Here is a 24,299-nt window from a genome sequence, read left to right on the forward strand (position 1 = left end):
CAATGCAGTTCTTGGTTTTGCATAGAAGGAGGATCAGGATAAGAGGGGGGCATGAAGGCCATGAAGAGCTCCCTGACACCTAAAGCCATTAAAGTATCATCTTCCTGCAGGCAGTGCTGTCTGATGGGAGGAGCTCACTCTATTTGGAGGATGGGTCAAAGCCTTGCTAACAGTCCTGCTTCTCTGCCTTTAGTCTGCTATCACTCTCCCCCCAAGAAAGGGAAACAGGTCCCAGCATATGCTGCCATCATCATGAAACCTGCCCCCCGGGTTCTGGTCTCTTCATCCACCCTCTGGTCACAGCAGCCTTCTTAAGGCACAGAAAGACTATGCCTGGGCCCTCGCAGCCTGGCTGAGGAGCTGCAGTGGCCTCTGAACTCCAGGGAACAAGTGCTGGCTTCAGCTCAAAGTTTCCAGGAGCTGGGAATGCCGTGAGAACAGCCAACAGAAGAAAAAGGAGACGTGGGGCTGGAAGTTCAATGTCTGGAAGGAGGGGCCCCAGCTCTCTCCAGCCCCCAGAGCCTGCATAGCTGTCACCAGCTAAGTCATGCTGAGATGTGGATAGGCTAGGTCGTAGCCCACACCTGAGCCCAGGACCACGCCAAAGAAAATCCAGGTGTTGTAGGACATAACAGCCAGCATCATGAAGCAGCCGATGACCACCTGAGCAACATGAAGTAGAGACTGGCCGAAGTGACACAAGAACCACCTGAGGTGGGTTCTGCTGACTGCGGGGGACTCTGAGCTTGAAGAATTCTGGTCTGTCTCTTCGATGAGCTGCTGGCTGGTGGAGATGCACAGGCTCATCAGGGCCTGGTGGAGCAGCCTGGCTTTGCCAACCTTGATGCCTTCATACCACACAGCCAGGAGCAAGACGACCAACACCAAAAGGGCCACGCCTGAAGGACTGTGGACACTCCAGAAATCAAAGAGAAGCGGAAGTAGGTAGGAGGTATATGGGGAACCTCTATCTTCCTCTCAATTTTGCTGTGAACCTTAAGCTGCTCTAAAAAAGGCAGTCTATTTTTAAAATGTATTTTTTTAGTCCCAGTCAACTTTATGAAATATAAATGTGCAGGTAGTATTTCCATCCACAGATGGCATCCTCTCACAACAAGGCCTGCTTTTTGGTGGATGGGAATGCAGGAACCCATCTATCCCCCAGTTCTGCCACCTAAGAATTCCATCTACCCAGGAGAAAAGCGTTTACACCGATGTCTGACACGTGACCAGGTGTCCCAGAGGGAGGTCCAAGGAGATCCCGAGGCACACGGTGGGCTATGAGCTAGGTGCCATCGGCCAACCTCTAGGTAAGCTCCCCTTGCACAGCACCTCAACCTACATAGGCTAACTAATCCTTGCAATGCTCCTCCCACAAGACCAAGCAAAGTCAGGGAGCAGTGAGCAGAGGAAACCACGAGAAAACACAGGTATGGTGCTGTGTGTCCCGTCTGGGAACTGCCACCAGCAGGACATTGGTTCACTCAGAGCAGGAGGTGCCAAAGAAAAAGTAGAAACGGGGACCAGAGCCGCAGTCCTCTATTATTCTGAGAATCAAACTTTATTATAAGAATAGCATTCTCATTAAGGTTCAAGACTGTTTCTTTCCCTTCATTATTTCCTTTAATTTCCTCTATTCATTTCTCTTTGCCTCCAATTCTTTTTACCCAGAGGGATTACGGTTTTTACTCATTTACCATCAATACTGTTTTCCTCATATAGATCCTGGAATGACTCATACTTTTAATGGATTTTAAGAGTAGCTCCCCAACCTGCTTCCCAGAAGCTTCTGAAGAGCTTTTATAGAAAAGCAGGTCCTAGACCAATTATGTCAGGTCCAAGACAATGTGTATTTTAAAAGTTCCCCAGCTTATTCTGATGTATTCCCTCCTGCCTGGAATATTCTCTCCACCTCCCACTTCCTTGATTAGTGGAAGGAAGACTTAATCCTTCACTGACTTCAGGTCTCTACTCCAGTTATACCTCCAAAGAGCGGCCCAGGTACCCTGTTATCTAAAATAATAGCCCCTGGGCTTCCCTGGTGGCTCAGCGGTTAAGAATCCGCCTGCCAACACAGGGGACACGGGTTCGAGCCCTGGTCTGGGAAGATTCCACATGCAGTGGAACTAAGCCCATGTGCCACGACTACTGACCCTGCACTCTAGAGCCCGCGAGCCACCACTACTGAGCCCGAGTGCCTAGAGCCCGTGCTCCGCAACAAGAGAAGCCACAGCAATGAGAAGCCCCTGCACCGCAATGAAGAGTAGCCCCCGCTCACCGCCAACTAGAGAAAGCCTGTGCGTAGCAACTAAGACCCAAAGCAGCCAAAATTAAATTTAAAAAATAGATAAATAAATAAATAAATGTATTAATTAATTAACATCCCCACTCCCCTCCCTGCTTTATTTTATTCCTAGAATTTACCACCATCTAATAGACGGCATTTGTTTAATGTTTACATCCATGAAAACAGGGACCTTGTTCTGCTCACTGCTCTACCTGCACACCCCATAAAGTGTCCAGTACTGAATGGGCACTTGAAAAATACCACGCACTCGATAACGGCACACAGCCAGGTGGGGGAACCAATGGATTTTAACGCTGCAATGATCAGTTACTGTTTTCATTTGGCTCCAATACAAAATGAGCACAAGTGTTCAGAAGTGGCATCATTCACCAGCTAAGCATCTGTACACTCCCCTGTACAGCATCCGCTGGTTGGTCTGCACTGGGGGGAAGGTGCTGCTTTCCCCCGGCATCCGAGCCAGGGTGTGCTGTAGTCAGCATTCAAGAATCGAGTGTTCAAATGTTCCACTATCCAGAGGCCCCTGATGCAATCATCTGCCTTTGTGCTGAGGCCCAAATGTAAACTGGCTGTAGGGGAGGCCTGTCGTCTGTGAATGTGCCTAACTGCCTGGCACTCCATCCTGCCCTGCTTTGCTGCCTTCCCCTCACCATCACTGGGGCACTGCATGGGGAATGAGGAGCTACAGAGTGATGGAAAAGTGCGAAGGTTAGGAAAGGGTTCCAGAAAATGAAAGGCTTACTGTCCAGGTGTCAGCCCACCAAACCAGCCCCTGGTAATGAAGCCGAAGCAGAGCCACTTCACCATAGACGATGCAGAGGCCACAGTCCTATCTGTCCCTGACCACCTCCCCGCTCCCCGATCACACAACACGTGAGGATCCACAAAAATGTTTTCCATCTTCCTCCTCTTATCACATCATCCACTCTGAAGATGAAGTACAGCGTTTCATATTTAGATCCGCTCTGAGTAACCACATCCAATGACATCAATATCTGGAAGAAATACGAAAACACAAAGTATATGCCTTTCAGTCATGTGATTTGAACAAAATAGAAATTCACCTTAGGGAAGGTGATGTTTTCTGAAAAGAGAACGTGGAAAGTGTGCACTACACTTCAAACAGGGACAGCTCAAGGAAACTGTGTAGACTGTGAGCCAGTGCTGGGGGGTGGGGAGCGGACAGGGAGGGAGGGAGGGAGGTGGTATCCACAAAATATCACAGGGACAGTGGGTGTACACGACCACGGGTGACATTAATTACTCCTGGCAGAAACGCAGCAATTGACAGAGGGAAAGCTGTAAAGTGAGACCAAACCCATAAAAATGGTGACTCTGTTTTGCACAGCTAGTCCCTTCACTGCCCGGGCACAGCATTTAGCACTGGGCATGGATTTAGAAACTGGATCTCAACCAGCTGGTGGTCCCCACCCTTGAGGAACTGACCAACTGTCACTTCTAACCATGGTCTTAATGTTAGTAAAATGAAATGTTACCAGTCATTTCTAGGAATTTGGGTTTTAACCCCCTCATCTGAAGCCTCTAGATAAAGTACCCTTTACGTTCCACAATAAATCTTTGTCCCAACCTGCTGAAAGCCCGTTCCTCCCTCTACTGTCCCCATCGTGGTAAACGGTACGATTTCCTACCCAGCTGCTTAAGCCTAAAATTTAGGAGCCCGACTAATACATACAGAAGGAATGATAGTTACAGAGCATAAGCGGATGCTAAAACTAGAAAGTTGATGGGGAATGCAATATTTACATAATCTCAAAGTCTCGCCCCATTAATTACATGTTAATTACAAAGAGAAAAGGAGTGGATTAACCTGGTGGACATCATCTCTAACCATGTGATCAAACCAACACTACTGATGTTGGGACAAACTGCCAACACGGACCCCTGATACAATGCACCAAGGAAGGTGCAGCATCGCTTATGTGCTGTTCTTGCCAAAAATGTGCAACCTCAATCGAAGGTTGTAAGAAATCAAACAAACCCAAGTCAAGGGACCATGCAAAAGAATGTGGACTTCACCTTGAGGGAAATGGAGACACTCATGAGGAGTTTCTTAAAAGTCTTTTCATTTTGAAATAATTTTAAACTCACAAAAAAGTTTTTAAGAATTGTAGGGTTCCTGTATACCCTTCATGAAGCATATCTACTATTAATAAATTACAGTTAAAAATTTTTTTTAATTTTTAAAATAAAAAATTATTTTTAATTAAAAAAATTTTATTATAGTTGATTTACAATGCTGTGTTAGCTTCAGGAATACAGCAAAGTGTTTCAGTTATACACACATATACATCTATTTTTTTTCAGATTCTTTTCCCTTACAGGTCATTGCAAAATATTGAGTAGAGTTCCCTGTGTACTACAGTAGGTCCTTGCTGGTTGTCTGGTTTATATATAGTCGTGTGTATATGTTCACCCCAAACTCCTAATGTATCACTCCCCTTTCCTCTTTGGTAACCATAAGTTTGTTTTCTATGCCTATGGGTCTATTTCTGTTTTTTTTTTTCTGTTTTTTTTTTTTTGCGGTACGCGGGCCTCTCACTGTTGTGGCCTCTCCCGTTGTGGAGCACAGGCTCCGGACGCGCAGGCTCAGTGGCCATGGCTCACGGGCCCAGCCGCTCCGCGGCATGTGGGATCTTCCCGGACCGGGGCACGAACCCGTGTCCCCTGCATCGGCAGGCGGACTCCCAACCACTGTGCCACCAGGGAAGCCCTATTTCTGTTTTGTAAATAAGTTCATTTGTATCTTTTTTTTTTTTTTTTTAAGATTCCACATATAAGCAACATCATTTGATCTTTGTCTTTCTCTGGTTACTTCACTTAGTATGTAACCTATATAATCTTAGTACAATGATCAAAATTAAGAAATAAAGACTGGTCAATCTATTCAATAAACTATAGACTTTATTCAAATTTAACCAGTTTTCCCCCTAATGTCCTTTCTCCATTCTGTGACCCAATCCAGGGTTCCAAACTGCATTTAGTTGTTGTGTCCCTAACCTAACCTGTGACAGTTCCTCAGTCTTTCTTCATCTTTAAAGACCTGACACTTTGTTGAGCACTGGTCAATTATTCTGTACAATGTCCCTGAACTTGGGTTTAATTTCTTATGATTAGACTGAGGCTGAGCATTTCTGGCAGGGATACTACCAAAGTGATGCTGTGCCTGTCACATCAGGGAAAACATGATGTCAATATGCTATTAACCTTGGGCATGTTATTAACCATGTGTCAATGTGCTGACCTTAACCGTGGCCACTTGGTTAGGTGCTGTTAGGTTTCTCCACTCTAAGATACTATTTTTCCCTTTGTAATTAATAACTATATCAGAAGAGGTAATGTGAAAATATGCAAATATCCTTTTTCTCTTCAAACTCTTGTCCACTAATTTTAGTCTCCATTATTACTGTGGTGTTCCACGGATGATTTCCTATTCTCTTATTCCTTCTTCTACATTTATTAATTGAAATTCTTCTGTAAGAAAGAACTGTTTCTTCTCCACCATTAATTTATCCATCCATCCATTTATTCATCCATAGACACATAGGTATTTCTTTATTCTATGGATTATAATCCAATGTTGTTGGTATTCATTTTCTTGCTCAAATCATTCCAGCTTTGGCTGTCGGGACTTCTTTCAGGCCAAGTCTGTGCTCTTTCTGAAAGCCTCTATCTTCTTTTGAGCACCTCTTTACCTTACTTTCTGGCACAAATGCTCCAGGCACATAGTATATTCTTCCTGCCCCAGCGCCTGAATCAGCCACATCCCCAAAGACACTGGAGTTTCGAACATTATCTAATTACATTCTAGAAACATCACTCTGGTGGCAGCTCTGGGAGACTGATGGACCAGCAGAGATCCTGCCACAACTCAGGAATTATGGAAGCTAGAGCACGAGTGCCGGCGATGGTAATGAAGAGACAGTTTCCAGGAGGGTAAGGGAGGGGGTGGCGCCCTGAGGACTCCCCCGTTTCTCCTGGAGAGTCTGGTAATGAAGGACAACCTGCCCGGGGGCAGAGGGAGCTGGACCTGACTGGGTGTGGGGTGGCCGTGTAGCTGGCCGTCGGATGTCCAGGCCTGGGGCCCGGAAGAGAGGGGGCAGCAGCACCTTTGGTGCTGATTTGATGAGATTGTCGTGGGGAGAGTACAGGGAGAAGACAGAAGCTTGTGCCACATCACGTTTAGGGACAGACGAGGAAAGAACCAGAAAAGGAGACTGTGGGGGAAATGGGACAAAGGTGTCACAGAGGCCTGGAGAGCCTAGAGTGATAAACACAGCAGACAGGTCGAGTATGAGAAGCACGTAAAAGTTTGAACTTGACTAAGTCAGAAAGAGAAAGACAAATACCATATGATATGACTTATATGTGGAATCTAAAATATGACACAAATGAACTTCTCTATGGAACAGAAACAGACTCACAGACGTAGAGAACAGACTTGTGGTTGCCAAGGGGGAGGGGACTGGGGGAGGGATGGAGTGGGAATTTGGGGTTAGCAGATGTTAGCTTTTATATATAGAATGAATAACAACAAGGTCCTACTGTACAGCACAGGGACTATATTTCATATCCTATGATAAACCATAATGGAAAACAATATTTTAAAAAAGAATGTATATATATATATGTATAACTGAATCACTTTGCTGTATGGCAGAAATTAACACAACATTGTAAATCAACTCTACTTCAATAAAAAAAGAAGTTTTCACTTGATGTGGCCATTATATTTAGCAATTTTTGAAAGAACAGTTTTAATGGAGTGAGAAGACACGAGCCTACGCGCAGAGTGAAGCAGGACGTGAGACCGAGGACGAGGTACACAGACTCTTCCTTCAAGAATCACTGGAGCAAAGTCAAGGAAATCGTGCACTTGTTAGAGGAGGATGCAGAGTATGTTTGCTTCTAACAGACGCATTCACTCAACATCTGCACATCTCCTAAGCGCCGGTTGCTGGAAAGGACTTAACCATACTTTCATGCTCGGGAAGAGGAGCCAGAAAGGAAGGAAAAAAAATTTTTTTTAAGAAGAAGGAAGAGGATACACAACAGACCACGCAAGAAGAAAGAGATGAATACGGGGCGGGGGGGGGCGGGGGCGGGGGGGAGAGCAGGTGAGGGAGCCAGGGAGAATCAGCCTTGACTGCCAGCCTCTGCTCTCTGGAAGACCGGCACGCAAATCACGACCTGACATTTAAACTGCATTAAAGATGATCACCAGCGTTAGAGGTTTTATGTCCAAATTTTAAAAACTCAAATACTCTAGATCACGGTTGACACACTACAACCCACAGCCTGTTTTTGTATGGCCCTTGAGCTAAAAATGGTTTTTATGTTTTCAAAGGTTGTTGTTAAAAATGAGAACAGGGGCTTCCCTGGTGGCACAGTGGTTGAGAGTCCGCCTGCCAATGCAGGGGACACAGGTTCGTGCCCCGGTCCGGGAAGATCCCACATGCCGCGGAGCAGCTGGGCCCGTGAGCCATGGCCGCTGAGCCTGCGCGTCCGGAGCCTGTGCTCCGCAACGGGAGAGGCCACAACGGTGAGAGGCCCGCGTACCGCAAAAAAAAAAAAAAAAAAAAAAAAAAAAGAACAAACAAAGAAGAGTATGTGACAGAGACCACATGTGGACTGGAAAGCCTATAATATTTCTGACCCTTTAGAGAAAAAGTTTGCCAAACCCTGCTCTAAATATTGTTACCATGGCAAACATACAACATTTAGAAATCCAGCCTAACAAAATAGTAATAATATGCAAAATAGTAGTAACTTTGAGAAACCACTTGCAAAAGGGACCAGGCAATGGTAATAAACCTGAGGGGGAAAAAAAATAATCAGACACACACTGCCAGGGTCTTGATATGATAATCCAGTCTTCCTGGACAGTAATCTGGCTTCATATAATAAGAACAAATTTGTTTCTATCTTCAGAAACAGATATGCCTGGGACATAGTCCCCACAGTGGGTTTACCCACAAAAAATACAAAGAAAAAACAACCAAGAGTCTTTTTTTTCCCCCTAATTTGTTTATAGTGACTATTCAGAAGAAAAAAATAACTGCAAATTAAAATGTCAAAGAGGAATGATGAAGCAAATTATATGGAGCAGCAATATGACGTCATAACAAATAGCTATTAAAAATGATTATGGGTATTACACTGAGAAATAAGAGGGACACAACTTGACTTCAAATGAAAAGATGAACCAAAAATAATATGTACATATAGAATACAACTGTAACAATATATTAAGTACCCTGTTCAGAACTAGAACTTAGGGTGACATAAATAATTGAACCCTCATGTGGTTTTCCATAAAACTTTTTGTATAAAAAATTATTAAAATTTAAATCTAGTTCTTGTACATCTGAAAGTAAAGCAGTCAATAAAATTTACCTTTTAAAAGACAAGGTTTGAAAATGCATATTAAAATTTTAGGATGAGTTCAAAGACAGAATCATGAGGCAGCAACTTGTGAAGCCAAAAATTCTTCTAGGATGAAACAAGCTTGATTCCTTGTTCTGGTCACACCCTGACTTTTTGGAAATAAAAGAAAGACATTCATGCCTCAACCTGTCAAATAGTTCCAGATGTTCTCCTCAGGTATGATTTTTCAGATGCTGTTTAAAAGAGGCTCCTCCTATAACCTTAAGAGCCCATGGAGGGCTTCCCTGGTGGCACAGTGGTTAAGAATCTGCCTGCCATTGCAGAGGACACGGGTTTGAGCCCTTGCCTGGGAAGATCCCACATGCCGCGGAGCAACTAAGCCTGTGCATCACAACTACTGAGCCTGCGCTCTAGAGCGCACGAGCCACAACTACTGAGCTCGCGTGCCACAACTACTGAAGCCTGCGCACCTAGAGACCGTGCTCCGCAACGAGAAGCACCGCAATGAGAAGCCCGCACACCACAACGAAGAGTAGCCCCTGCTCGCCGCAACTAGAGAAAGCCAGTGTGCAGCAATGAAGACCCAACGCAGCCAAAAATAAATAAGTAAATAAATTTATATATATATATATATATATATATATATATATATATAAAAGAGTCCATGGAAATAACCATCTCAAGAGTAAGCCCCTCTGATCTGGGGGGCGTTCTTACAAGTCTTCTGCAATTAAAGACTGGTGGACCTGGTTCTTTGCTGCAGTACACCCATGGCACTGAATACTACAGAAATGTCATACTGCAGAAGGAGGTCCATATTTCTACTCACCTTCTATTCCCTCTTCCCAAAGTAAAGAGTTAGAAGGAAGGTTTATGTCTTTTCAAAGGCGAAGTGGAACTCCTGAATAAATTCAAAGGAGAAGTAAGAATTCATATGAATTTATTCGTGTCTTTGTATTCATCCTTTCAAAGGAGTTCAAACCAAAGCGTTAAGTGACGGTTAAGAAGCTCTTTTTTTCTTTTTAAAAAAGGACAGTGGGAGTAGGAAAACAAAACCAAAACCAAAAATCAAGTACAGCCTGAAACACACCCCCTTTCAGTTTTCTTTAATAAATGAGAGGCAGCTCAGGATGAGTTCCACTTCAGCATCTCACAATGATCTTTCTGCTTCTGGCGCCTTCTTAATTTATAATCTACTGTTATAAACTTCTCTAAACAACCTGAAGCTGAAAATGCCTTCCAAAATGTTGTCAAGGGAATGAATGCTTCTCTATTAATTCTTTAGTCATGTTGTGACAAAAGCTCTCTCACTGGAGCTACTACTTTTGAATAAAGAATTTGGCCCCTTCTCCCAGGTTTCTTGGCACCAGAAATGGACTTGGTTGAGCTTGACTGAGCCATCTGAAACAGCACAAAATTAAAGACTCTGTTCTGGTTAAAATCTGTTCTCAGATGGTTTCTTCTGTGCCTCTCCCCCAGTCCCCAATACATATTCAGCTATACAGTAAAACGCCGCAGCCAAAAGTTTCATCTTGTTTGGAAGCAGTGTATACGGCATCCTGAACTCTGATCTACTTCTTCATCAGTACTTAGACTGCAGTCAGCTGAAGTCTCTTACCTACAGACTTTCCACTAATGGATTTAGTGCCTCTGGCCCTAGAGATAAAAGATGCTTTCAAAGCACCCAGTCCATCTGTCTGTTCTATTTCTCCCCACTGAATAGAAGTCAGTGGAGCACTGACACATGGTACACTGAAGGTACACGCCATACACTACAGAGAAGCCTGAAGGACAGAGTGATTATTCGGCAGGATTGGGAAAATGTTAGAAAGGAAGGGATACCGGGTCCTGAAGGATGAACAGGAATTCCTCTGCCAGTAAAAAGCAGGAAGTCAAGAGAGGCAGAGGTGAGAAACACACACATTCACAGGTAAGTGTCACACTCCAGAGTTTTCAAGAACTACAAGAGTGTACTTAAGGGGTTTATAGAGCGATGCTACCCTGAATAGGACACATCGAAGACAGATGTTACCTTCACCACTTTTCTTAAGCAGCTGGCCTCAAAACCTGTCAGCTCTTCCCTCTCCCTCAGCCTAATTCCCACATCGAATTAGCAGTCGATTGCTTCTTCCTCTAATCCCAACCTCGGCCACTACTACTGACATGGTGCGGGACAGCGCCACGGGGCGCTGACCTGAATCAGTAAGCAACTCTGGTCCCCCTCTCGGTCCTGTGAACAAACAACCACCAAGTTACCTTCTTAAGGCAGGGCTCTGTTTCTATCACTAGCACTACTGGTGAAAGACTGAATAAAAATCTAAGGGATATGGGGCTATATGTATATGTATAACGGATTCACTTTGTTATAAAGCAGAAACTAACACACCACTGTAAAGCAAATATACTCCAGTAAAGATGTTTAAAAAAAAAAGAAAAATCTAAGCGAACTAGCCTGGCACTCAGGAATACCATCCTGACCTGCCCGTCCACCAGCACTTGCCCCCATCCCTAGCCAAGGCCCCAGTCCAGCCCGGGGAAGTATACTTACTACCCTGGGCGCATACAAGCCCCAGCACTCACACCTTTGTTCACCTGAACCCTTCTCCTTGCCCTCCTCTTTCCCTACCCGCCCACCCACCCACCTCCAACTCCTCCCCGAGGCCGTGTTCAATTCTGTTTACGAAACCTTATGGGATCACGCAAGGGGTCCTTCCTCCTCGGAACTCCTATGGCTAGAAGTGTCTATGCAATTAAAATAGCCTTGGTTCTATACTTTGTGCCTTCACAACTAAGCTGTAAACTCTGAGGACAGATCCTGTACTCCACAGAGTCTTTTACAGCTGTCCTTATACCCACAGTAAGTGATGATAAGCACTGGTCACTGAGGATACTGAGGAAGTGACCCTGGGCTCTCCTGGGTCTTTCCCTTTTCTCACCAACAAGTCCTATTGCTAATCTCCCTACTACAGCCACTTCACTCCAAGTCCACGGACCCACCCTAGCCCAAGGCACCCTCATTTCCTGTAGGAACCATTGCAGTGCCCTCCTAAATGACTCCCATCAATGCCTAACCTAAAGCCTTATAAACCTAAACTCTCTTGCATGGAATAACCCATGTCAGAAAAAATTCTGAGGTCCCTTTCCCACACCCGCCACCTCCCCAGTTGGGTCCCCACACACGGCCCCTCTGGGAGACGTTCCCGCGAAAGTTTAATCTTGTTGGGAAGCAGTGCATGTGCCAACCTGAACTCAGGACTACGAGGCCCTGCTACCCCTCTAGTCTGGTTTCCTGCCACGCTGCCTGCCGCTCATCATCTCCTCACGCTGCTGTTCTCCGCCCCCCTGGCTGTGCCAGTCTGATTCTGTCTCCGGAGCGCAGCACTTCTGCTCCCGGTGCCCTGCCCCTCTGCCCCCAGCTCTGCTCACACTGAAGCCCTCCTCCAGATCTCAGGTGAAGCGGCACTTCCCCAGAGCGGTGCTCCTCTCACCCATCCACGGCGGCAACCACGTCCATCCCTCACGTCTCTCTTCATTGTCTGCCTCCCCAGCTGGAGTCCGCGGATGCCGGAGTCTTGAAAGCCCAGAGCACGGCAGCACCACACGTAAATGCTCAAGAAAAGTTTAATGAATGAACGAGCATGTAGGAAACCTCGGCCAAGGATCTATGTTCTCTACTTAAAAACAGTTGTTTCTGGAATCCGCCTGCCAATGCAGGGGACATGTGTTCGAGCCCTGGTCCGGGAAGATACCACATGTCGTGGAGCAACTTAGCCGGAGCGCCACAACTACTGAGCCTGCACTCTAGAGCCCGCGAGCCACAACTACGGAAGCCTGCGCGCCTAGATCCCGTGCTCCGCAACAAGAGAAGCCACTGCAATGAGAAGCCCGCGCGCTGCAACGAAGACCCAAAGCAGCCAAAAATAAATAAATAATTCTATTTTAAAAAGTTGTTTCTGTACATGTGATTAATTGCGGTTACTAACATAGTAGCGAATGATCAGATGAGTCATTTAAGTATACTCTTTTTTTTTTTTCAGAAGTGACTACTCCAAAAATAAAGTCAATCTCTTCTTTTCCCGTTCTTGAAATGCTGGTACTACCACACTACACAGTACAGTAGTGAAAAATTAAGTGAACGTCAAAGCTAATTTAAAAACTCTTAGCTTTATGTTTCTTTCCTTTACTGGCCCCACAGGTGGAAAAAATAAGTTGAGTGATTTTGATCTCCATGTGCTCAGTCTCAGTTTTGCCAGTGTTTGTGGGAGATCATTGAATATACACTCAAGTGGCAGCCAGCACACAAGAAAGACAATGGAGCCTGGGAAGGTGTAACACTCCACAAACCATGAAATACAAACTCCAGCCCGTCTCCCCCCAGCACCCAGCTGTTGCTGATACCCAGTGTCTCCTGTGTATTTGTTGAAGGAATGATTAATCCTAATTAGTCAACACTAGTTATATAAGGTCCCTTGACAGGGAACTCCGTGATGAATTAATACATGACACATTTCAACGACTTATGACAATGCTCATTCTTGAACTGTACTTTATTATTGGTGAGCACAACCCCACAAGCATATGGGTTAAGGTGGTGATGACATTTCTAAAGAATGTACCAACAGCGTGACAATAGTGCACATTTTCATAGTCCCCTTTCCTATCAATAGGAAAACAGACAGTAAGGAAAGGGAACAGAGCGCCTATTCTGCTCCTGCTCCACTGCAGGAGGTGAGAGAAATGAGAAGTTTGCTCCCTCTCGGCCAGCAACAGGGATTCTCCCTTTTGGGCAAGGAACAAAGTTGGTAGCTCTGCTCATACAAGCAGCAGTGTTAAGAAGTCAGGCAGGAAAATAAACAGACAAACCAACCAACCAACAACACCTGAAAGAAGTCTCTAATCTGCGAGGTAAGTCTGAACTTCCCATACCAGCTTTAGCACAGGAGGAAAAGCTGGACGGAGGTGGGAAACTCTTCCCTTGACTAACCAAATGGAATATTCAAGAAGACCCTGGGTTCTGCTGGCCTCCAATTCCATCCCTGAAGCAGAAGTGGGCTCCAGCAAGGAAGGAAGAGAAATCAGTGATCAATGACCTTTCTTTCTAAGGATTCCCATGGCTTTTCTCAATTCCACCTTTCTCACACTGCCGGCCACTCCCAGTGAATGTGCTCTAAGTGTTAGAAGAGACTCATCCCAACCTCACACCCTAAATATGCAGTTTCCTCCAATTCAGGGACGGACTGATATAAACAATTTCAGTGACAAAAGTCTGAAAATATTTTGAGTTCAACAGTACTAGACAATTTACAGTTATTCAGAGGCATAGGCAACTGGTTAATGATGAATGCGAATATGACTATAAAACTATGTTTTACAATATTTCTACTCATCTTATCGTGTTAACATAAAAATCACAAGTGTCAAATGGTCTTTAAAATTGCTCCTAAAAAGATACCAAAATACTTAGTAGTTGAGAGAATCACAAAATACCTATGAACAAAGATGTACATTTAAGGTTCTATATCCATTAGCACATTAACTCTAAACAGAAAAATGAAGGACACTGTATTGGTCTATATCCCATTATAACAGTCTGTTTTTAAAAACCAGTCTTCCCCGCTTCCACTTGATATGTGCTGCCTCCCAAAGCTTTACTGCCTGAAGGCTAACTGTTTTATCTAACAAAATATTTCACCAAGATCTTATTTTTCCCTAAGTATTCTATTTTTCTAAAACTCTCTGAAAAGAAGAAAATAAAATATAATTTACTCCCACAGAGAAATGGAAGCAGCAAACAGTAGACCATCATTCTGTGGTGAAGACATTCTTTGGCAATACTTAGGAAAACGACTTCAGTCTCTGCTCTTCTGAACATGGGGGTCAAGAACTCCACCTGAGTGACAGAGGACATTTAGATGGACACACGACCTTTACCCTCCATAGAGCTACAGCTGCCATCTTTGATCTCCTTCCTTCTTTGGACTCATCGTGTCTTAGGAGGCAGAGGACCCATGGGAAGCACTCAAATTCAAGGCTGTGACCCTAACCTGCCAACTGTCACACCCACACCCCCGCACCTCCACCCTTAACCTAGGATTCCAACTTAAAAATTATGCATTTATATTATAGCTCTAGTGCACAAAATGAGAGATTTGTATCCTTCTGAAGGATGAAGCCAAACAACTCCTTATTTGTCCTAATTATGTTTTCTTTATGGATTATAAATAGATTTTAAGCCTCACTTTGATATCATGAGACAGACTGATTAACAGTGTAAACAACGGATAAGACGGTTTTGTAATCTGGATGCTTAGTCTCTATTATCCAAATCTAAATCCAAGGAACCAAACTTTCTATGTGGAAAAGCACTTTGCTTGACTCTCTAAATTATATAATAAAAATTACTTTAAGAGCACTGAAGAGGACTTGCAGAGGAAAATACACACTGGAAGAAGAGGTAAAAGTCAAAGGGCATAGGTAAAAGAGGGAGAACTTATCAGCTGGTATTCCGTGGAGCTAGGATTTACTTCTATCACATTACTATTATTCAAAACGACAACCCTCAGGAAAGTTCTACAATAAATCTAAACATTCAACACTTCACTTTATGTTAGATTCACTAGTCTAACAAGAAGTTTATTGATTTGTTTCATCGTTTGAAACCTTCCGAGAACCTGTCCAGAATTAGAGCATTCACTGCTACTAAGAGTGGCAACCGCTGCCTTGTACAAATAAACACATATATTTCACCTGAAATAAGTAATCTATGTTAAACTTAGAGCTCCAATTCACATGCTCTTAGTTTCCTTAAGAAGCCCAGAGAAAATACTTCTTTGATCCTCTGAAAGAAAACATACTTTAATATCGGTTTTGAAAAACTCACGTTAAGAAAAGGGTTTAATCAAATATGACTGCAAGTACTAAAGAGGAGGAGGGGGAGGGGAGGGGGAAGGGGGAGGGGAGGAGATGGGGGAGGGAAAGGGGGGAAGGGAAGGGGAGGGGATGGGGGGAGGGAAAGGGGGAGAGGGAAGGGGAGGAGATGGGGGGAGGGAAAGGGGGAGAGGGAAGGGGAGGAGATGGGGGAGGGAAAGGGGGAAAGGGAAGGGGAGGAGATGGGGGAGGGAAAGGGGGGAAGGGAAGGGGAGGAGATGGGGGGAGGGAAAGGGGGAAAGGGAAGGGGAGGAGATGGGGGAGGGAAAGGGGGGAAGGGAAGGGGAGGAGATGGGGGAGGGAAAGGGGGAAAGGGAAGGGGAGGGGATGGGGGAGGGAAAGGGGGAAAGGGAAGGGGAGGGGATGGGGGAGGGAAAGGGGGAAGGGAAGGGGAGGAGATGGGGGAGGGAAAGGGGGAAAGGGAAGGGGAGGAGATGGGGGAGGGAAAGGGGGAGAGGGAAGGGGAGGAGATGGGGAGGGGGAGGGGGGAAGGGATGGGGAGGAGATGGGGGAGGGAAAGGGGGAGAGGGAAGGGGAGGAGATGGGGGAGGGGGAGGGGGAAAGGGAAGGGGAGGAGATGGGGAGGGAAAGGGGGAGAGGGAAGGGGAGGAGATGGGGGAGGGAAAGGGGGGAAGGGAAGGGGAGGAGATGGGGGAGGGAAAGGGGGAAAGGGAAGGGGAGGAGATGGGGGAGGGAAAGGGGGGAAGGGAAGGGGAGGAGATGGGGGAGGGAAAGGGGGAGAGGGAAGGGGAGGAGATGGGGGGAGGGAAAGGGGGAGAGGGAAGGGGAGGAGCGGGGCAGGAAGAGGAGGAGAAGGATGGAGACGATCATTTTGAACCAAGGGACTGTAAGCCCTTCTGGACAGATTTCATCTTTTTAAGCAGTTGTAAAGGATGCCTTATAGTAGGTGGCTAAAAACAAACAAGCCTAGATCCATCAAAAGATATTCAGGCCCAATGTGTTTCCCATCACCATCAGAGGATAGCAAGCGGTAGGTACAGCTGATTTGATTTAAAGACTGCTCAGGATTCAGCAACAGTCTCAGAACCTGGAGCTTCTAGCTGAACCCTTGAGAACTAAGAAACTTAACAGGTTACAATCGCTATACAAAACCCTTATGACAATCATTCATGAGCTGCTATATACCCAGGTGACTATGAACTCGGAGCACAAGTGAAAGAAAAGGGACTTGGGGGCTGACAGCTTGCTCCGCACATAGCAGACAACACTCGTGGACTTTACTGCTCATAAAATACAGGGCAGATTTCAAGTACCCAAAGAAAGGATGATAACAATTTCTACATCACCATGAAACCTGGAGTCCTACAGAGATCATATTAGTCTCCTTAAGAAGTTTCATCAGCATCATCTATGAGTCCAATTTTAGATTTAAATGGCAAAACAGGCTCATCAATAATTAGGCCTTGGAAAGCATCCAGATTAACAGCATAAAATAAATGCTTGTTACAAAACAACTCTACAGGGCTGGATTTATATAGCAGAATACCCAACCAAGTCCTATGTGACAGGGCAAAGGAAAGGCTTTAACATCAATATGCAACAAAACTTTAGATGATACAGTAAAGCTGTAAGAACAGAGACAGATTCCCTCCCCACAACACAGACACGCCAAGCGGACCTAAAACAGCATGGAGCCCAATCAACCTCACTTCACAGATGAGAAGACTAAGGCCCAGAAAAGTTGTCCAAGATGATCCAGGCTGGATTCTAGGCCCAATGCCTCCACTCCACCCTCACTAGACCAGCTTTCTCTCAAAAAACAGGGACAAAAACTGCCATTCTTATTGCTGGCTAACTCATCAAAGGATCCCAAAATCCTGGGAATCTTTCTTTCCTTTACTCTCCAGGACTAAAAGCTAAACAAACTCATGTTCCAACAGATTGCCTAGAAAAACCAAAATTCCCAAAAGTGGATACGGGACTGGAACCTGTACAGAGCCACTATAAGGCCACTGCAGAATCACACGGCAATTCATTGCCAAATCCTTTCACGTACATTACCCCCCAAGAACCACAGCTCACGAAAGAGAGGAGTCTGAACTCCACATCAGATCAAGGGAATTGTGCCAGAATGAGAAGAGCCTCAGACATGAAGCAAAGCAAATTTTGCAGTATTCAAGAGAAAAGGAAATTTCCTATAAGCCTCAGGGAACCTTTCCCAGAAGGTCTCAGGGTTGCTGAGAAAGGAAAGGGTTGCTGTGGGTCGTTGTTATACCTATGAATTCAATATCATCATTCTTTTTTTTTTTTTTTTTTCCCCCGCGGTACGCGGGCCTCTCACTGTTGTGGCCTCTCCCGTTGCGGAGCACAGGCTCTGGACGCGCAGGCTCAGCGGCCATGGCTCACGGGCCCAGCCGCTCCGCGGCATATGGGATCTTCCCGGACCGAGGCACGAACACACGTCCCCTGCATCGGCAGGCTGACCTCAACCACTGCGCCACCAGGGAAGCCCCAATGTCATCATTTTTAAAGGTCGTCAGCTACATTTAGATTTTGTTTTCCCAACAAACCAAAGGAAAAATGTCATTCAGGATCATGAGAAAATGCTGGGCAGAGGGCATGCTGGGAAAGTAGCATCCCACTTACTGGGGTGAGTGATGAACTATGGAAGCTCCTGCCTGTCCTCCCTGCAGCATTTGAATCTTACGCTGCGTGACGCATACCCTACACAATCTTCTCTCAGGTTATCACTGGGGTTTTGTGGCCGAACTTGGGTTTTTTCTGGCTTTTTCCTTTTATACAGAAAGTGTTTCTAAGGCAGTATGATTGCTAAGACGACCCGGAGGAAGAACAAATGTTAAACCAAAGATAAAGCACAGGAAAAGAGTAAACCAGTAAGGCTAAAAGACTTCTATATTAAGTAGAAAGTATGCCAAATGAGTTGCTTTAATTCCTAGTGCAACAGTGTTGGATTGCTTCCCTTGGTTGATGATACAGAAGCAATATATAACATTGTTTCTAAACTGCCCAACTTCAGACCCCTATGACAGTTACTAAAACCAGGCTAACTGAAGACATTAAACAAAACTCAGATTTTTATAAAACTTCAAAGACTACCAAACTTTTGAACTCCTAATCCATATATTAATGACATCACAGACCTAAATGCTTAAGCTTCAAAAGGGAAAGTGAGAAACATCAAGTTCTAGAACACACAAACTCATTTTGTTTCAATAGAATTCTTTAAGTTCCATTCAAACAAAACAAAGATGTTATAAAAGCCCAACATCATTGGTATCAAAAACTAAAGTTTGTTTCTAAGTAGTAACACAAATTAGTCATATTACTTTGAAGTAGCCTTGAGATTGATAATTTTAAAAGAACCCCAAGAACAAATATACCACTTCAACAGTCAAATAAAGTTACAGCAATTAGTCACTGAAAAAACACATATTGACTAATTCATATTTATCTGTAAAATGTCAAAAAATATCTGCCCTGCCTACTGTACAAGATGGTTGAAAATGAAAATCAAAGTGAGACAGCATGTGAAAGTACTTAATAAGCACGTAAACCATAACATATTGTGTAAACTCTACTGCTTACTGACTTGCTAATAAGCACGTAAATCATAGCATATTGTGTAAACTCTACCGCTTACTAACTTGTAAAGAATAGTTACATGTGAGTAATGCTGTAGCTTGGTATAGTAAACGAGTAGGAGACTAGGTGTCATTAACCTGGAGTCTAATCCTAGTTCAACCATTAAGTGCTAATAACTTCACTGTAATAAAGATCACTAATGCTCACCGAGCATCACTTCTTTAATTGTAATACAAATCACTAATGCCCACCGAGCACCACTTCTTTATCTGGAAAGTAACAGAATTGGATTAGAGGGGTCTGAAGTCCCTTTTGGCTCTGCTACTATGATTAGTAATGTTTCACATCTAAATTACTGCTAGCGGGGCTTCCCTGGTGGTCCAGAGGTAAAGAATCCGCCTTACAATGCAGGGGACGCGGGTTCGAGCCCTGGTCGGGGGAACTAAGATCCCACATGGCGCAGGGCAACCAAGCCTGCGCGTTAGCCAAGCCCGTGCGCCACAACTACTGAGCTCTCACATCTCAACTGGAGAGCCCACGCGCCCTGGAGGCTGCACGCCACTAGAGAGAGAAAAACCCACAACTAGAGAGAAGCCCGTGCACCACAACTAAGAGCCCACACCGCAACGAAGAGCCCACGCCGCAACAAAAGATCCCGCGTACCGCAATGAAAGATCCCGCGTACCCCAATAAAGATCCCGCGTGCCTCAATTAAGATCTAACGCAGCCAAGAATAAAATAAAATAAATAATAAATAAATCTTTAAAAAAAAAACTAAAAATAGAGAAAAAAATTACTGCTAGTCTAAATAACATTTCACATTACTAAATATTCTCATACGTGCCACCATGTCACAAGCGGATGCCCCACCTTTCCTAATTCAGCAGATATAGCAGTGATACCACTACCTTTGGAAACCTGTGTGCAGACCTGTGAGCGGCTCAAAGCACTGTTACCTACTTCTTCACAGTGTGGGTCAAAGATTAAATGAGATGAAGAAGCATTTTATCCCTCATTTATCAGACTAGTGAGCTGAAGCCAAGATGAAGTCATCTATGGACAACTCGCAGAAGAGTGAAAGCTGGGAGCAGAAAGCAGGTGCAGGGCTCTTCTCCATGAGGGACAACTGAGCATCTGAAATGGAAACGCACCAGGGCCGGTCCTCTCATGTCCAATCTTCTGTGGCATACAGGAAGGCAGTCCCTGCTTCAACCCATCTGCTAACCACTAGGCACCGGTCTTTCTGTGTGCCAGGGATACGGTAATGAACGAAAGGAAAGTCCCTGGCCTCTTGGAGCTTACACTGTGGGTGGGGAAGATCCACAGAGTAAATGAATGAAATATAGCGTATATTATAGTGGCAAGTGTTATGGAGAAAAATGAACCGTGGAAAGGGAATAGAGAGCATGTATTTGGTGATTTGCAAGTTTCTTTTAAGCCAGCTGGATGTCACTTACAGAACTACACTAATACATCTAAAGTAGTTTTCCTAACCATTTCCCCAAACAGGGAATACTTTGGATACAGGGAAGACGCTGGCTTGCTGATGCCAATTTTATATTGACTGCTCAAAGCTCTGAACTGCCAGCTATAAGACATCCGTCATGTTGGCAATCTAAATCCACACTAATGACAACTCACCCCAGCCCCACCTTTAAATCCACAAAGAAAGAGTGCAAGTGGATTTAAGAAAGAGAGCCAGGAGGAGCCAGAAGTTACCAGAGCAATTGAACTGCTTCTGACTTAGCACAAATGTCTGCCAATGCAAAGGTTAAAATGCAGTTTGTGTGACGAATTCTGCTAGGACAATGCACTAAGAATGCAGCGCACATCATTTTGCCTTTTCTGACCTGTCAATTCTAGTGACATTCTCTACTATTAGTCTATATTTAACCAGCTTACTAGGCAGTTTCTCCAGCTTCTAGCATTTTTTTTTTCTTTTATTAAAAGAGTAACCCAGTTTGCAAGAAAGTTGCTGTAACATAACAGCCCCCTCAAGATGTGACACACTTGTATGAGCACTGTCCTATCAACCTTTAATTCACCTCGTTAGCTGAGCTGGCAAACCAGGTTAAGCTTTGTTTTAAAATGTCTTCTGTAAGTCGCTAAAATCTCATGGTCCTCGGGTTGTAACAGCATCCTGAGAATTACAGTAAGTCTTTTAAAATGTGCTACAGCTTACTTTAACGTCTATAATGCATTACCCTTCTTTTTAAAAGGAGTTTCCACAAAGGGTGGAAAGTCACTTCTGCGAAGAACTTGGGGCTGTGGGGGGGTGGTGTCGGATCGTCCATCCTAAGAAAAAGATCCGACAGGGTTTTCCCTCTGCCAACACCCGGAGAGGAGGTGTTTGTTTGGCTTCTCCGCGGGAGGGGCGCTCCCTGGCCGCTTTCGCGGCGCTGGGCCCGGCCCACTATGCGTCGATTTGGAGGCGAACGGCCGGCAAACTTCAGCCGGGATCCGCGGGCTGGGCCGGGGCGAAGGGGCAGCTCTTCCCGGGCGCCGCCCAAGCCCTGCTCGCGGTCGCGGGGCCGGGTCCGGCCCAGGACGGCGTCTGGGGGCCTCCAGGGTTCTGAGGCCCCGGCCAGCGCAGGGCGGTGGGAACTCGAGGAGGAGGGCGGGGGGACTGAGGTCCGGGGTCAACTCCAGGGGGAGTGGGGTCCTGTGGGGGGCAGGGGCCCGGCCCGGCCGAAGCCATAGGGGCTGTTCTGCGGGGAAGCAACGAGTGGGGCCCGGCCGGCGTGTCTGCCAGGAGGGACACCGCGCTAAGCGGTGACCAGAGGGACCCCGGCGGCTGGGGGGTGGGGACCAGGGGTTCCGGGGACACGCCCGGCTCGCCCCGTCCCCGGGCTCCGGGCAGCGCGGCCCCGCCTGGCCCCTTCCTCACCTGATGTACGGGCTGGCAGCCGCCAGGATGTTCTTCTGCACCGGTATCTCCTCCCCGTCGAGGACCAGGTGCGCGTCGCAGAAGCGGGACTCCTCGCGGAAAGAGCTGAGAGCTCGCAGTAGGCGCGTGGCGTGCTGAGGGTCTGACACGGCGCTGCCCTCGGCCATCGCGGCGCCCGCTCCTCAGCCCGCCGGTCGGGCTCCGGACGCCGCCCAAACGGACCCCTTGAGCCACCCGCGTCCGGCGCGCGCCCTGCCTGCACAGCCCGCTCGCGCCCGTCTGCCCGGGCCGGCTCTCACCGCTGCGAGCAAAATCGGGAGCCTCCGGAACGCGCCTGCGCCGTGCGCCGCTCCAGAGTCTGGCGCCTTTAAGGAGCCGCGGTGTTGCGTCATTTCTGCGCGACGCCCTCGCTCCTTTGTGCCCTCCCTCTCCTCCGGCGTCGCCGGAGGCTGCCAATCCGAAGCCTCGTTCCTCCTACTCAGCTGCCGGTCCCTGAACGGGCGCTGCCGGGCGCGGTCCGCCGCTGAGAGCGATCGCTGCAGCGATGGAGGGGTGTGCGGGCAGGCTGGCACTCGGTGGTTAAGCCCGTGGCCTTTGGCGCCGTGAGTCTGAATCCGAGTCTCGGCTCTTCCACTCACTAGCTGTGTTACCATGGGTAAGGTGCCCATCCTTAATTTGTCCGTCTGCAAAATGAAGATGATATCTTAGTGTTGTTGCGGATTCATGTGAGATAACGCATGTAAGCGAGGGCGCAGTAGTTGTAGCGTTCACTATTTACGAGAGAAAAGGCGCTTCCCAGGTAGGAGCACAGAGACCCGAGAAACCAGGCCCTGAAAAGAGCGTTTGGGTTGCTTGCCAGGGAGGAGATGGAGCAGAAGCAGGGCCTCCTGAGCAGTGATAAGGAAGTTGGTCTTGATCCTGTAGGTTAGGAACCATGAGAGGGTTTTTAGCAGGTCGTTTCACGAAGATCACTCAGCTGCTGCGTGGAGAATTGGGGGGGGGGGGGTGCCAAAGGCAGAAAAGTGCTTAAATATTGCCATACTTGAGGGAAGGGAATGGTGGCCTGGATGGAAGGGTGATGATGGAGGTGGACAGTAGTGGATGGCTTTAAAAGAATAGGCAGAATTAGAAGGGAGAGGGAGTCCAGGATAATGTTATGGGTTGAGTAACTAATTGCATGATGTTGGTACATTTCAGAGAGAGAGAGAAACGCTGAAGGGGTGGGAGGTAGAGAGGCCAGATGTTCAGATGTGACCAGGCTCCCCACCCAGTGAAGATCAAGGTGGTGACAGGAAGCAAATCTGGGGCAGCTTGGCCTGCAGAGCAAGCCCCATACTGTCTGAGGTTTCTGGGAAGGTTGCTAAGGGCACATGGGAATGTGGAAAGTAGCCCCCGTTTTGTCCACACATTACGGGCTCAACAAGCTTATAAGAAATTAGCAGTTTTACAAAGGCCAAGGACCAGAAGAATATGTTCAGTATTCCAGATAAGGCAGGATGGGGTTTTCACTAGATCAGCTCAGGCTTTTCCTTCTGTCAACTCAGAGGCTCCAATAAAGTCTTGGATCTTTACCCTGAACCAGTCAAGGATTTGGGGTTACTGGTGGGAATCAGGGTATATAACTCTGGTGGAGTCACTGGCAAAAGAAGAGATTGGGAGAAGGATGTTACTAGCGGAAAGTCCAGACATTTCCAGCTCAGTATTATGGATGAAATGATTAAAACGTCTAGGATTGGCTTCAGAACAAAACAAAGGGATGGAGTGAAGTGGGTAGAGGTATAATTGAATCAAAAGTGGCTATGACAAAGTGAGAGAGTGGCATGGACATATATACACTACCAAACGTAAAATAGATAGCTAGTGGGAATCAGCCACAAAGCACAGGGAGATCAGCTAGGTGGTTTGTGACCACCTAGAGGGGTGGGATAGGGAGGGTGGGAGGGAGGGAGACGCAAGAGGGAAGAGCTATGGGAACATATGTATATGTATAACCGATTCACTTTGTTATAAAGCAGAAACTAACACACCATTGTAAAGCAATTATACTCCAATAAAGATGTTTAAAAAAAAAAGTGGCTATGAGTTACTACTTTTAAAGCCAGGTCATGGGTACATGGAGATTCGTTGTACCCATCTCTATATTTTTGTGTACGTTGTAAAATGTAATGATACAAAGTCAATAAGATAAGCAGCTGGAGCTTATCTTCACCA

At 46.1% G+C, this 24,299-nt stretch overlaps 2 protein-coding genes across 2 annotated transcripts in view; both read right to left on the minus strand.

Moving 5' to 3' along the window:
- The window catches only part of GAN (gigaxonin), a gene marked incomplete at both ends in the record, with an annotated part of 53,755 nt that extends 31,500 nt beyond the window's left edge, over window positions 1-22,255 (minus strand). Inside the window, one exon of the mRNA XM_079724020.1 lies at window positions 22,089-22,255. Coding sequence (XP_079580146.1) covers window positions 22,089-22,255 — 167 coding nt within the window. The remainder of the gene's footprint in view (window positions 1-22,088) is intronic.
- Window positions 541-21,495, minus strand: LOC307067076 (protein SLC31A2-like; the record flags this gene model as incomplete). The annotated part of the gene is made up of 3 exons (XM_079724363.1): window positions 541-971; window positions 6,354-6,540; window positions 21,448-21,495. 3 exons carry the CDS (start codon window positions 21,493-21,495, stop codon window positions 541-543), a joined length of 666 nt encoding a protein of 221 aa, XP_079580489.1.
- Window positions 22,256-24,299: the final 2,044 nt, after the last annotated feature.

Source organism: Hyperoodon ampullatus (genome assembly GCF_949752795.1).
Source record: "Hyperoodon ampullatus genome assembly, chromosome: 18".
Classification (NCBI taxonomy): domain Eukaryota; kingdom Metazoa; phylum Chordata; class Mammalia; order Artiodactyla; family Ziphiidae; genus Hyperoodon; species Hyperoodon ampullatus.